The following is a 12871-nucleotide window of genomic DNA, read 5'->3' as shown; positions in this document are numbered from 1 at the left end:
CCAACTAATTTATTTATCTTTCACTTTTCCTCTGTCTCTGTTAACCTTGTAACATTTACTATATCATGGAAAACTACCGGGTGTAGGTTATCTGACACCTTTTGAACAATGTCGCGGGTATTTAACCAGGGACTACACCCCGAAAGTCACGGTATCGTTGCCAATACCTTTTACGATTACGAAATCGACGACGAGTTTGGAATCGGCAAGCCGGCTGCTTACGATTCGAGATGGTGGGGCGGAGAACCGGTGAGAGATATATGTGGAGATTTGTGTATCATTACAATCTTGCTTCAATACGAACTTTTTATCCCTCAGATCTGGATAACCTCGAGCAAGCAAGGCGTGAAAAGCGCCAGCTACTTTTGGGTAGGCTCAGACGTGAATATTACCGGGTACCCGGACTACTATTACCCTTTCGACTCGTCCGTTCCGGAGCAAGACCGGATACAGCAAGTGTTGCACTGGCTGGATCTCCCGAAAGAAGACAGGTGCTGGTTATGATCAATTTCGCGTAATCTTGTGGCCTATATACATGCCACATGTACCTACAAAATATACCCAATGCACTGGCAGGGTTGACATATAGCAGGCCTGGGCAAAGTGCGGCCCGCGAAGCTATTCTGTGCGGCCCGCCAAATGTTCCTTGGAAATCAAAACATAAAACTTGCTTTTGGAATGACTAAAACTGGCTGTATCAAATGAACAGGAAATTCGTTTACTTTGAAGCATGTTCATTAATATGCCACGATAACGCTGCCTATACGTACCTACGTACCTACGTACGCATGCGTAGTCCAGATTCAAAATAAAGGCAACGTGGCAAAGTATGAGTAGCAATTGAAGACAAAAGAAATCGCTCTTTCCATATAGTTTAGTTCAAACCTTCCTTGTTGCCATTGTCAAATTACGCATTATACGGTATGAGTTTCAATTTGTTACGTGATATGTTTCCAAATCCCATACTCATCATATCTATCATCACACATAAAGGATTAACGGTCATGCACAAAAAAGAAAGTCGAAAACTGAAATTCAAAGAAGATTTAGGTTTAGAATTTAGAACACTATATAAATACACTATACTGGAGTCAGGGGTAAACCGGTCCTTTCAGTTTTTGCCGAGCATGTCGCCGAGATTAAGAATTTTAACAAAAGTCGGTCTTATGATAAAAATACGAAAAAACACTCGGTCAAGGGAGGGCGAAGTTCAGAAAAACTGCAAGCTTCGCTCAACATTAAGGTTATTTAAGCTGCACACTGCTCGGAAAGTAGCGACCAAGAAAATAAGCTTTGTACTACTGTATATACATTTCAGTGCAGTGGTTCCCAAACTGGGAGACGTGAAAGCATCAGATAGGTGGCCGGAAGCCGAAATTTATTGAAAAAAAATTTCGCTCTCGGCGCGATATACCCCAGCTTATAGTTGTTACTTTCTGTATTGTCCGACTTTATATATGTGACAATTCTCTCATTAACAGCAATAATCTTCCATGCTATCAAACTATATATTGGGATTACTAGCATTCCGGTTGCACTTTGTGATATCATAAGGGGGTCGAAATTGTTTACTATCATAAAAAGAGGAGTGCCTGGAAAAGTTTGAGAACCACTGTTTTAAATTTATAACAGAAGAACGTGAATAGGGGTTTTAAGAAAGCAAAATGTATCATGTTTAACAATGTTACGAATCATGACAGCAAATATATATTTTTAATTAACCGTCACTTTCTCATTACCTAATATCAACACATTCACTGAGCAGCATCTATTAGGAATGTAATTTACAAAGAAAATTAAAATACGCTGGAGAATATAGCTAAAATTTTTCACTCGGCCCGCCAACGTATTTATGTTTCTCATTTGGCCCGCGGAGAATAATAATTGCCCACTCCTGACATATAGGGAATTCAGGACTTCACTTTACCACCGAATACGACTTTATACATTTTCAATATACCGACTCTGACTCCGATTCCGGAAAATTTCAATACACCGACTCCGATATTCCTGTAAATATATATGGAAAATCATACCTTTATTATATTCTTTGTTATCAATATTACGGAGTGAATCAACCTATTTTGCAAAATTTAAAAAAAAATGCGCTCTCGAAAAAAAATTAAGTTTGTGACAAACTTAGCGTCACGTTCAAGTAATATTTGAGAACATTCGGTTCGATTTCATAGCATAGCCCTAATAGGGATAGACCTACATCGTTCAGGTATCTCATATAACAGGGTTTCTTAATGTATGGGTCGCGAAGGGTATAATTTTGGTTCGCGACGACACCTGAGCGATCGTGAAGTCCTTGCAACGAAGAAAATTCTTCGCGCATCGCGGCATTTCCTTGAAACACCGTTACTACAGTGTGGCCTGATCAAGAAAATGTGTGACCTTTGAATGAGACTAAGCACAATTTAGTTTGAATTCATGGTAAGATTTGTCCGACATTGGTTTCTCTGCAAAAACGCCGTCGAAGACCTTCTGGATACCTTAGTGTAGGGGTGTGCAACGAATGGGTGCGGGAATATGATGTACATTGTACTGGTATTTCGAGGCCAACCCCTTTGGCACCGGAACTCGTGAAGACATGGAGTTTTTGTCAACATACTGGCTGGGCAAAGGGCGGTGCCAAAAAAAGATCGACGGCGATAGAACCTTGGCCAAAATTGATCGTTGCTGGCTGGCCAAAACCTTCGATATTGATATGTCCGATCGTCGAAATGGTCGGTACCGAATAGTCCCGTTCTCCTCAATCGGAGTGTCCGGTCCTAGTTTTTCATATTATTTTTAGCACAGCCTTTATAAAATGGCGGCACCAGAGACCATGGTAATCAATGAAAAGATGCGCTAGATAAAATGGGTTACCAACCAGTAATGGATAAATAGCCCATATTCCCACATGTTGACAATAATCCAATGGCAAGATATAACACTGGGCAACAATTTTGAACGAAGAATATGTTGACTTCGATTTTGCACTAAATTTAGACTAATTTGGCGTGCTCTAAGCCATATGCCCAAAATATGCAAATTTTCGTGAATTTAGCCATATAACTTTTCGATACCATATAAAAATCCACACTTTTACAACATAATAAGTTATATAACCAAGGGCTCAATTGAATTATTAAAAAAAGGTACTGATTCTAGGCCGATGCTTTCAACCATTTTTGGTTAGAGGATGCAATCATCCGAGGATATTTCACACACATATTTGATGCAAGCTGCAGGATATGGCAAGAAAAATAAATATTACATTTACTATCAGCTATAGGTCCAATGTCCCATTCAGCTTATCCAGTGTAACTTGAAACTCCTATACGCTCGATAATTTGTATTAAGATGAAGACCATAGGGATAACAGGCTAATGATGAAGATTTTGAAATCGAAGATGATTCTGAACGTAGAGTAGTTTATCAGCAGAAGTTATTGATCTGACATAAGCTTTGAGACTTGGAATAGGAATCTTTGGAACTTTTAACATTCTCACGAAGTGAGAAAAGATCACTTGGCAAGGTAGAGAAAGTATCTCACTTTCGATCAGGAGAAACACAGTCTTTACTTCGTAGGCCTACTTTCGGTAGCTTTGTGTATTGCCGTGATGCTGTTACCATGGATTACGGTATAGGAGTTAGGAATCCCGATTTACAACTCAAGTAAATGGCAGATGCCTATAGGTATCTCAAAAATAATCCTAAAGTGTGGAATTCTCCAAAATGCCAACGTCTTGGGAGCAGTGACAATTGCACACTCCGTTAGTCTTCGTGAATTATACAAAACATTGAGAATAATACAGATCCATTGAATTGATGCAATATCAAGAGCACGATTGTTTCATATGTGTCAGCTTTGAAATATTGTGTTCTCTTAGTGGTCAAACACCAAGGATGCACATGCAACCCGCACCCACACGCGCAACGCGCACATGCAACAATGATACACATGTGCCACGGCCATATGTTTTTGTCGGACAGCAGACATCATAAAAAGCTAAAATATCTAGATAGTTTCCATGAAAACCTTGCCATAGTTAGAGATGGGCAAGGAGGAAATGTCCCCCAACATCTGATTAGATGGAGCTTACATATGTTAGCTGACTTTCGCTCGCGTATCAAACTAGACAACCTATACAATTATTGGTTATTAGCGTAAGTTTGGACCCTGAAACTCGCGCTTTATTTGTCTTGTAGACAGCACCGTAACTGCCGCACCCCAAACCCCCCAATTGGGGGGGGCCCGAGCTCGAAGGGGGCCCAAAATTATTTCGGGAATTAGCATAAATCATTGAGTATTTTTTGAAAATTTATGCAATTTTTCCAATTTTTTTTCGCGCTGCGCGCGAATTCAAGTAGCCATTTATCTTTATTATTGGGTATTGGGCCATTACCGCGCCACGACCCACCAAGACAAACAATCAAGTTTTAGGCCATATAACATGCGACTCCAAGAAGTGTGCCAGAACGATCGGCAGCGAGAAAACCTTGGCCGAAAAGGTCTATGCCCTTATGCTGACCGAAGAATTCGTTATATATACAAAATACACATAGGTTTAATTGTCCATAGGCGCCTAAATGACTGGCGCCGAATGTTCCTGTCTTTGCAATCTGAACCTCACAAGACAAATACCATCCCGCTGGGAAAAAATTTATGTCAGTGAAGAAATACCAATTTGAAATCGTGTGCGTCTCTTAGTTTAGAAGCCTACGTTTGGGCGATTCTATATTTGTTGATATAGCAGACTGGAAGTCACGAAATAACATCATGTAACGAAGTCATATCAACGGGTCCGCCCGCCCGAAGATGTTTAATTATTATTTACGGGCCATCCCGTTTTCAAGACACTTCACTCAGCTCTACCGGTAAATCTAATTACGTGAGTAGAGAGGACAATAAATTGATAGCATTATATATATGCAATTGCCGATCTGATTGATCGATTTTATCATAAATTATCGAAAATTTTCGCGCCTCGCGCTGGCTCACGATACAATACGGATGATTTCGTGACAAACGCGAACAACGTGATGGGGGGTTCGTTTTATCACCCTATGGGAGCCCAAGACCCACGTTTGTGGGGGACTGACGAGGTGCTGTTTCGTCCCTACCAACGGGTATACGCCTGAAAATGTTTAAATATTATTGAGTGGTCCTACCTTTTCAAACACACCTCACTCAGCTCTACCGGCAAATCTGATTACGTGAGCAGAGAGAAGATAAAAACTGATAACAATATATGCAATTCATGATCATACTGACCGATTCAATCATGAATTCTAAAAATTTTCCGCGCTTCGCGCGCTTAGGCGACAAATGCTGAATAACTAAACAAACTCCCAATGAATATGATAAACAGCGGTAAAGAGTGTATCGGCCGAGGGGGGTCTGGGGGGCGAAGCCCCCCAGAAGTTCGGTCTATAACCCTATGGGGGCCCAAGACCAAAGTTTTGGGGGGGGCCTGACGAAGTGCTGTTACGGCCCTGCTTGTAGAAGCAATATCAGTTTAAATCAACCAAATAAAGCAGCCCTAATGTTTATTTGAAGTCTATTGATTTACTCTCGACTACTGGTGGTTTTTGAAACGTTTTATACAATAAACACAAAATATTAAAAGCAGTGCTAATATGTGGGTGAGACAATGTGGTGGGTGCCTAACCCAAACATTTGATGTGATGGAGAAAAAGGAAGTCATTTTTGAATTCAGCGCACAAAAGTTAGTCAAAATCAATTGCCTGATCAAAGTCAACAAAAATTGTGTTGACCCGTGTAATGAAACTATTCGCAGGCCCAGCATGATTACGGCATACATCGAGGAGGTGGACGGCGCTGGACATAGCGTAGGTCCGGACGGAGATACAGTGAATAACGAAATTGAAAAGGCGGACTTCTACATCGGAATGTTAATGGACGGCTTGAAGCAACGTAATCTCGACAAATGCGTCAACCTGATTATTTTGGCCGATCATGGTAAGATTATAGAAAAGGCGAATAAGGGCGCATGGATGACCAGTGACCACTGACCAGTTTCGTTGTAGGCCCTACTTATAGTTTATTGTGCATTCCTTCCTTTCAGGTTCCTATGTTTCCAAGGTTTTCCGTTATACTTCACAATCCCACTCGCATTTACTGGGCAAAAATGCTGACATTTCAAAATTTGTCAAGCTTCGGATTAATTTATAGATGGACTAATATATTCATTTCTAATTGGCATTTATGTCTTAGAAATCGCTACTTATGCAGCAATTGAGTAAAGATTTACGGCATTACTATTAGGCCTACTTAGCAATGCTGACTATACTCTGAACGCCTCTGTACAGTACATATATACTTGTCGATGTGTCTTTCAGCTTTACGCCATTCACCGGTTATTTTCAGGCATGGCAGACCGCTCATGTGATCGGGTTTCGTACATCGATAAGTATGGTGTCGATTTGGACAGCGTGTACTTCCACGGTGGCCCTGTTGGTACCATCGGAAAGAGCGAAGATCCAGCGGACTGGGACAAATTTGACCCGGAAGATTTGAAGAAAAAACTACAGTGCAAGCGTCTCGACGCTCACTTTGAAGTGAGATCGAATTTTGCTTTAGAATGTAGGGATCACTAACCTTTTTGAAAACAAGAGCTACTTGGGCATTTATTGATGCGACAGGCTACCAGTCATTTATGCTGTTCATTCAGTTGTTTTTCTTCACTTATACCAGTGGTTCTGACCCATTTTGTCATCGCGGACCCCCTTTGGACCGTCACGGAGCCCGCGGACCTCCAAGTTCTAGTTAGAATTTAGCTTTATTATCAAGCAACCGCCATTAGTCTTGTGCAACTATTAATTGTAGACAACGAAATGAACTCTCTTGACAATTACATCATATACTATTTATGTAGAAATTAGGAAGACTTCTATTGTTTCAAAGCGAATTCTGAAGCTGCATTTCTTGAAAAACACGGCCATGACTTGAAAATCAGCACCGTCGATTTGACACGAACGAGTGCCTAAAATATGGTAATTTACACAAATATAGGTGGCACCGAATGTAATGACAACGATTAACGCTTCAGACGACACCTTTGGATATTATCGCAATATATATGGCATCAGTTTAACGTCCAGTCTGGTCATTTCTATCCAGTAGCTCAACTTGAAGTTATTCTGGAATATAGCGGTTATGTATATGACAGAAGAAAATGAATTTTTGCGAACAAATTTATTCAAAAACCCTAACAAAATATCTCGATAACAATATGTTTGAATCCGTAGACTATTGGCAATTTTTCGATTGAAATGAGTTTTCACAGTGGAATATTTCACCTCATACGACCATATCTGTTTATATGAGTCCTGAAGTTTTAGCAGTTATGAACGAAATTGCTTCATGATTTCTCTAATTAAAAAAATACGAATTAGGTTATCAACCATTTTTCAAATTTAGAAGTTTTTGCACTCTACCTGAAAATGCTTCGTGGACCCCCGGTTGATAACCGATGACTCAGACATTCAGAGAACCGGGCAGGGTTTCCAACCTTACCTGGAACAGAAAACTCTCGCTCCCGGGGACTCACTCCAGCGTCTCCGGGATCAGTTGCCTTGCCGCACTGCGCCAATCTCCGCGTCGAGACTAGTGAATATTACCTAGATTCGAGTTAAGCCTCCGATTGGGCGAATACGAGCAATGCCCCGATCGAAAACTGCGTTCATATCTTCCTTATAGGGTCGACTAGTCCATGTTCAACAGCCGCTTATATGAAACCCTTATCCGACGTGACTTTCAGATCTCTCATTTTAATATGTGCTATTGCGACCGCGGGTGACTCATTTGGTTCTCCCGGGCTCTACCGGTATCCCGCGGGCACTGCGTTGGTGACTACTGTACTAGAGCATCTTATGCGAGCTCCATTATAATCCGTTCGTGATAGACTTTAACAGTCAACTAAGGTCGAAACTGCACGACCTCGTATCAATAGCAAGATGATGACATACTCTAAACCAGAGCCGGCCAACCCGTGGCCCGCGGGCCAAATGTGGCCCGCAAGAAGGTTTCGAGTGGCCCGCGAGGCAATTCTCGAAATTAGTTATAATATCTACAACAAAAAATATTATCCAGGTAATTTATTGTGAACTTGCAAGACCAACCGAAAATTTGATTACACAGTCCGCGGACTTTGTGATGTTGATGACTAAAATATCGGGTCCCAAGTGTTGGCATAGCTCGGGCCATCCACATTTTCGTAGACTTTGGAAATACCATAAAGTAAAACATTTCGTTGCAGATTTATTTGACTTGATATTTTTTTAGCACTGCGCGCGATTTATTGCCAACCGATTTCTTGCTTTTAGTATTGGTGCCTCCTTCTGAAAATTAAAAATACGCCTAATTTACGGAATTTGCTCTAACTATATTGACAATTATGCGAGAACATGTCGTCCGACATGCGACTTCGCATCTGCACTCGCGGAAAGATCGTCGGCTATGAAACCTTTGCACAAAGTGATGGACGCACGTTCACTGACATATTCGATATTGATATGTCCAAGCGCCAATTAATCATGTCCTGGCCAAATGAGCCCAGCGGTATATAGGGACGACCCACGACATATGCAACTAACATTATTTTATTGACCTATTTCGTTCATTAACTTGGAAAATATTTCGCACTTCGCTCGGCTAGGTCATGTACACGGAGTTTATGCCATACTTGTTATCGATTTTGATGTTTTGTAATATAAGTCCATTTTTACCGTTACCTAATCCGGTTCGCTCCTATCGAACGACTAAAGAAGGACATCAACATTCAAGAGGCCCGCGCAATGGTTCGTAAATCTCATGTGGCCCTTTGGCCGAAAAGGTTGGCCAGCCCTGCTCTAAACATTATATATACCGTCAAAGTTGCCGAAAATATAACTATGAGTAGGTATAGCGCAATTAGGCAAAGGTGGCAATGATTCTGCTCGACTCTCGCAATTATTTGTTTACTTTTTATACCTTGTCAAAACATATGGACTGTAAAATTCCAATTACCACTCGAACTCCTTTCCAGACGTATCTCAAAGAAGAGTATCTCCCAAAGCGGTTTCATCACGCATTCAACCAACGCATCGAAGACGTGCAGTTGGTTATGGACGAGGAATGGATAGTGGGCGGGTGCGAGAACGCAACGCAGCATCAGATGAAGTAATCTCCTAACATTCACCTTCTGCTTATTCCAGGATAACTGGCACGCAAACGAGTTGCAGCGGTGGGACCCACGGATGGGATAACGAGTTCAAAACAATGCGGGTGAGATCAGAATAAAATGGGAGTTAACGAAACGCCATCACCCCCACCGCATGGTTCATAGAGACTTGCTGATCTCATTTTAAATAAACTCGCGAGGATCTCGCCTATAGACTGTCACGAAATTCCCTATCCCAAGACATCTTATCCCAAGTCCTAGGAATGCGTCTTATCATCACAGTGATGTTACAGAGTGCATATGAGTAAATGCCGGTGTTGGTTCATATTGTTACAACAATATCCACAATGTGCGCTTAACTTGGCGGCTTAAGTCAAATTATTGTTTTTGTCCGCTGCTGCACACATCACGCTGTCATCAATGGAGGGTGTTTCCTCCATTTTAATGCTACTGATTTCTATTCAATTGTTATTTTTTTTTACTTCAGTAGGATATCGGGTATGACCGTCAATAGCAACTAATATTAGTTTGGAAATTACACGTTATCTCATTCAAATTCTTGTATGATTAATAATATCGCCTTCTATTTTTTATAGTTGCCGAAATAAATTCTCTTTCTCTCTCCATCTCTCTGAGTGTCTGATTGTTTTAACTTAAGTTCAAGTTGACATTCGTTGCTGCATTTACGTCTGTTATGAGTAGCCCACATCATATGTACCTACTTTTAATTTGCACTGAACCAATGAAATACTATTTACGAAGGAAACACATTACTTCAGAAAATTCGTGTAGTCCACGTAACAATTTGTAATTACGTTTATAAAGGCGGTCTTCGTTTCCCACGGATCATCGTTCAAAAGAGGATATAATACTTCCGACGGTTTCGACAATTTCGAAATCTATAATATGATGTGCGGTGAGTTTCTTATGTAACTTTTCATCGGTTTGGCTACCACAGTATGCTGTCATAGATTGGACACAACAAAGAATATTTAAGAGCAACATGCCCAGAACCAGAAAAATATAACTTCAATATACTTTGTGCAACGTCGTAAATAGCGGACTACAAGGTCCTGTAGAAAGTCCTATTAATATGACATATGTTACTTACAGACATTCTTGTCATCAATCCTGCGCCTAACAACGGCACGAGAGGAAGCTTGAACCATATGGTCAGGAGCCCAAAGCCAATCAGCTACAAATTAGACGCAGTCAATCCTAAATCCTGCCCGTATCCTTCTGATCGCGACTTGCCGTCATATCGAAAAGGATGTCCGTATTGCGCGGTATGGTGCTTTGCTTTCATCAATCGTATGTAGAGTATAGGCTAACATGTAATCTGTTATCTTCTACAGCTCTCTCTGACATTGATATCGATTTCAATTGTCACCGACACTTAATCAAATATCATGTATTGACACGCACATATTACATGAAGATTACAGCCCAAAGGATATTGCCCCCATGCATTGAAAACCAAACTCATTAAAATGTTTTATCATGGCATTAGTAAATAGGATGTGGAAACTACTAAGGTCTTACGTTAGTAAATCATGTAATGCGGGAATGCCCTTTCATCTCGTACGCTTTTGAGAGCTTCTTTAATACTTTTCTTCTACACCACTATACAATACTTATTTATTGTATTCATAGGATGAGAATGAAAATAACAAGCGATTTGCAATTTCCACTGAACAAGGTATGTAAACATTGTACAATTGTACACTCTAATTACATCAATACTGGATTTTAGATAGCTCTATAAGTTTACAAATTACATTTCAGCTCAGAAATACAGCGCACAGCACATTCTCACTGGTACGCCAGAAATCTCTGCTGCCAACCAAGACGAGGTTCAATTCTGCTTACTGACACAGGAGGAGTATATCACCGCTTACGACTGGAACAATAAAATGCCGTACTACGTTTCATTCGTCCTCGATAGTAAAGTGAGTTCTTAGCAGAGTGGGTCTGTGACATAGTTTTTCTATTTTGTCTGATTATTCAGGTAGGTTTTACCTACCTGTAAGGGTTACTCAGGCAGTTATGTTTGTAGATTAAGTCCACTTCTGCGTAATGATTTTAGGTGAAACTACTTACTTTTTGGATTTTGTAAAGTACCTAGTAATTATAATATATGCCTGAAGCACTGTTATGGGTGATATATATTTATTGTTTTATCCAAAATAACACTGACGGATGAAATGTTAACAATGAAACTGAACGGAGTCGGAGAGGGTTTGATATGACTCTGGTTAGGGTCAACTGGTCTGATCACGCCCTGCATTCAACAATTACAGATATTATTTAAAAATTGCTTGCAATTGTTGGGATTAATAATTTGACAACTGGGTGAAAGAGCTCCTGTGCCACTGTAACTGAATTTATTTTGGAATAGATTGTTTTAGATTCATTGGTCGTCTCGCGGTAATCACGAGGATGCACGCTGCATTTCCGAAAATAACCACCTTCGATTTACTGTGCGAAAAGCAGTGCGCGCCATCGACCAAATCTTCATTTTCCACTTCTGTATTGCAGTAGTTTTAACATGTATTTAAATTTGTTACTTCTACTTGTAGCCTAATTAAGTGGAAATTTATGGCGTTACTTCTACGTATACTTGAGTAGCGACGCTGTCCAACTTCAGTGGCTCTCGGTAATTAATTTATTGAAAGTGTATCTTGGTCTGGTCACAACAGTCGATCAACTGCATAGATTCGTGATTTCCCTAACTGTTTGAATTAACTCGACAGTATCGTTACTTGACGGGTTGGTCCTTCTGCGTGAGGCCGGATTTGAGGATTTCCGACGAAACGTACTCATCCTCGTGCAAGGAGTTTGATGGTACATACACGGACGACGTCACTGGTGCCTTTCTGTATCCTCCGAGTAAGATAATATGTTTATTGAATTACAGAGTTTCAGGTCTATTTGTGGATTGAAATGACTTGAATGTTTATTGGACCGTAAGCGACGCTTACCTTCGTCTATCCGAAACATAGGTTATTGAATAAGCTTGACCTTAAATACTTTCTTAAGTTGTTTTGTTTTTAAAGACTTCCAAATGAACTGCACAGCTTATTACGCCAGACAACAGTAAATTTCGATACCTTTGACCTGCACAGGTGGCCACACAATATAAGAATTACGTTTATATTAGGGATGGTGTGAACGTGAGGTTCACGTTCGCGTTCTGTGTGTGAACCTCGGAAATTTAGAGGTTCGCGTTCACAACAGAACCTTGGTAGGTTCTGCACTGTGAACCTTTTTTATATACTACAATTTTCACTTCATTACAACATCGTTGGTTCAAATTTATTGCATTTCAACTGCAGGCCACTCTATATGCATGGCGCTATAGGCATAAAAAATCATCACTAAACGAGCATGTACCTTGACAATCTCAAAAGTTTTACTTGCTTTGTTGCAAAAGTTTGCTCGAAATATCCAACTTTCCGTTTGTAAATATTTATTGACTCTCTGCTGCGAGCTTGACCCACAATCACAAAACATCACGATCGAAATAAGCTACGTAGGCCTAGTCAGCGAATGATGCTTTTTCCACTAATCAATCTAGCAGGCGTATGGGGTCAATCTTTATTTCATATGTTTACTGGATCATTAAAACCAAATCGGTGCGATTGAAGCGTTGGCTACTGCTGTATAACTTGTTAACGGGGTAATATCGAGAGCAAGTA

The 12871-nt window shown here is 40.5% G+C and overlaps 1 protein-coding gene across 1 annotated transcript in view; it reads left to right on the top strand.

The window, feature by feature from the left end:
- LOC145457336 (venom phosphodiesterase 2-like) overlaps positions 1-12871 on the top strand; it is a 40948-nt gene that overhangs the window by 24739 nt on the left and 3338 nt on the right. Inside the window, exons 17-27 of the mRNA XM_080335527.1 lie at positions 130-249; positions 319-491; positions 5790-5971; positions 6380-6570; positions 9039-9142; positions 9208-9277; positions 9999-10089; positions 10287-10459; positions 10827-10872; positions 10959-11122; positions 11927-12062. Coding sequence (XP_080191653.1) covers positions 130-249; positions 319-491; positions 5790-5971; positions 6380-6570; positions 9039-9142; positions 9208-9277; positions 9999-10089; positions 10287-10459; positions 10827-10872; positions 10959-11122; positions 11927-12062 — 1450 coding nt within the window. The remainder of the gene's footprint in view (positions 1-129; positions 250-318; positions 492-5789; positions 5972-6379; positions 6571-9038; positions 9143-9207; positions 9278-9998; positions 10090-10286; positions 10460-10826; positions 10873-10958; positions 11123-11926; positions 12063-12871) is intronic.

Source organism: Botryllus schlosseri, chromosome 15, assembly GCF_051294905.1.
Source record: "Botryllus schlosseri isolate E-star chromosome 15, Bs_hap1, whole genome shotgun sequence".
In the NCBI taxonomy this organism is placed as follows: Eukaryota; Metazoa; Chordata; class Ascidiacea; order Stolidobranchia; family Styelidae; genus Botryllus; species Botryllus schlosseri.
This window is presented reverse-complemented; position numbering and strand designations above follow the sequence as displayed.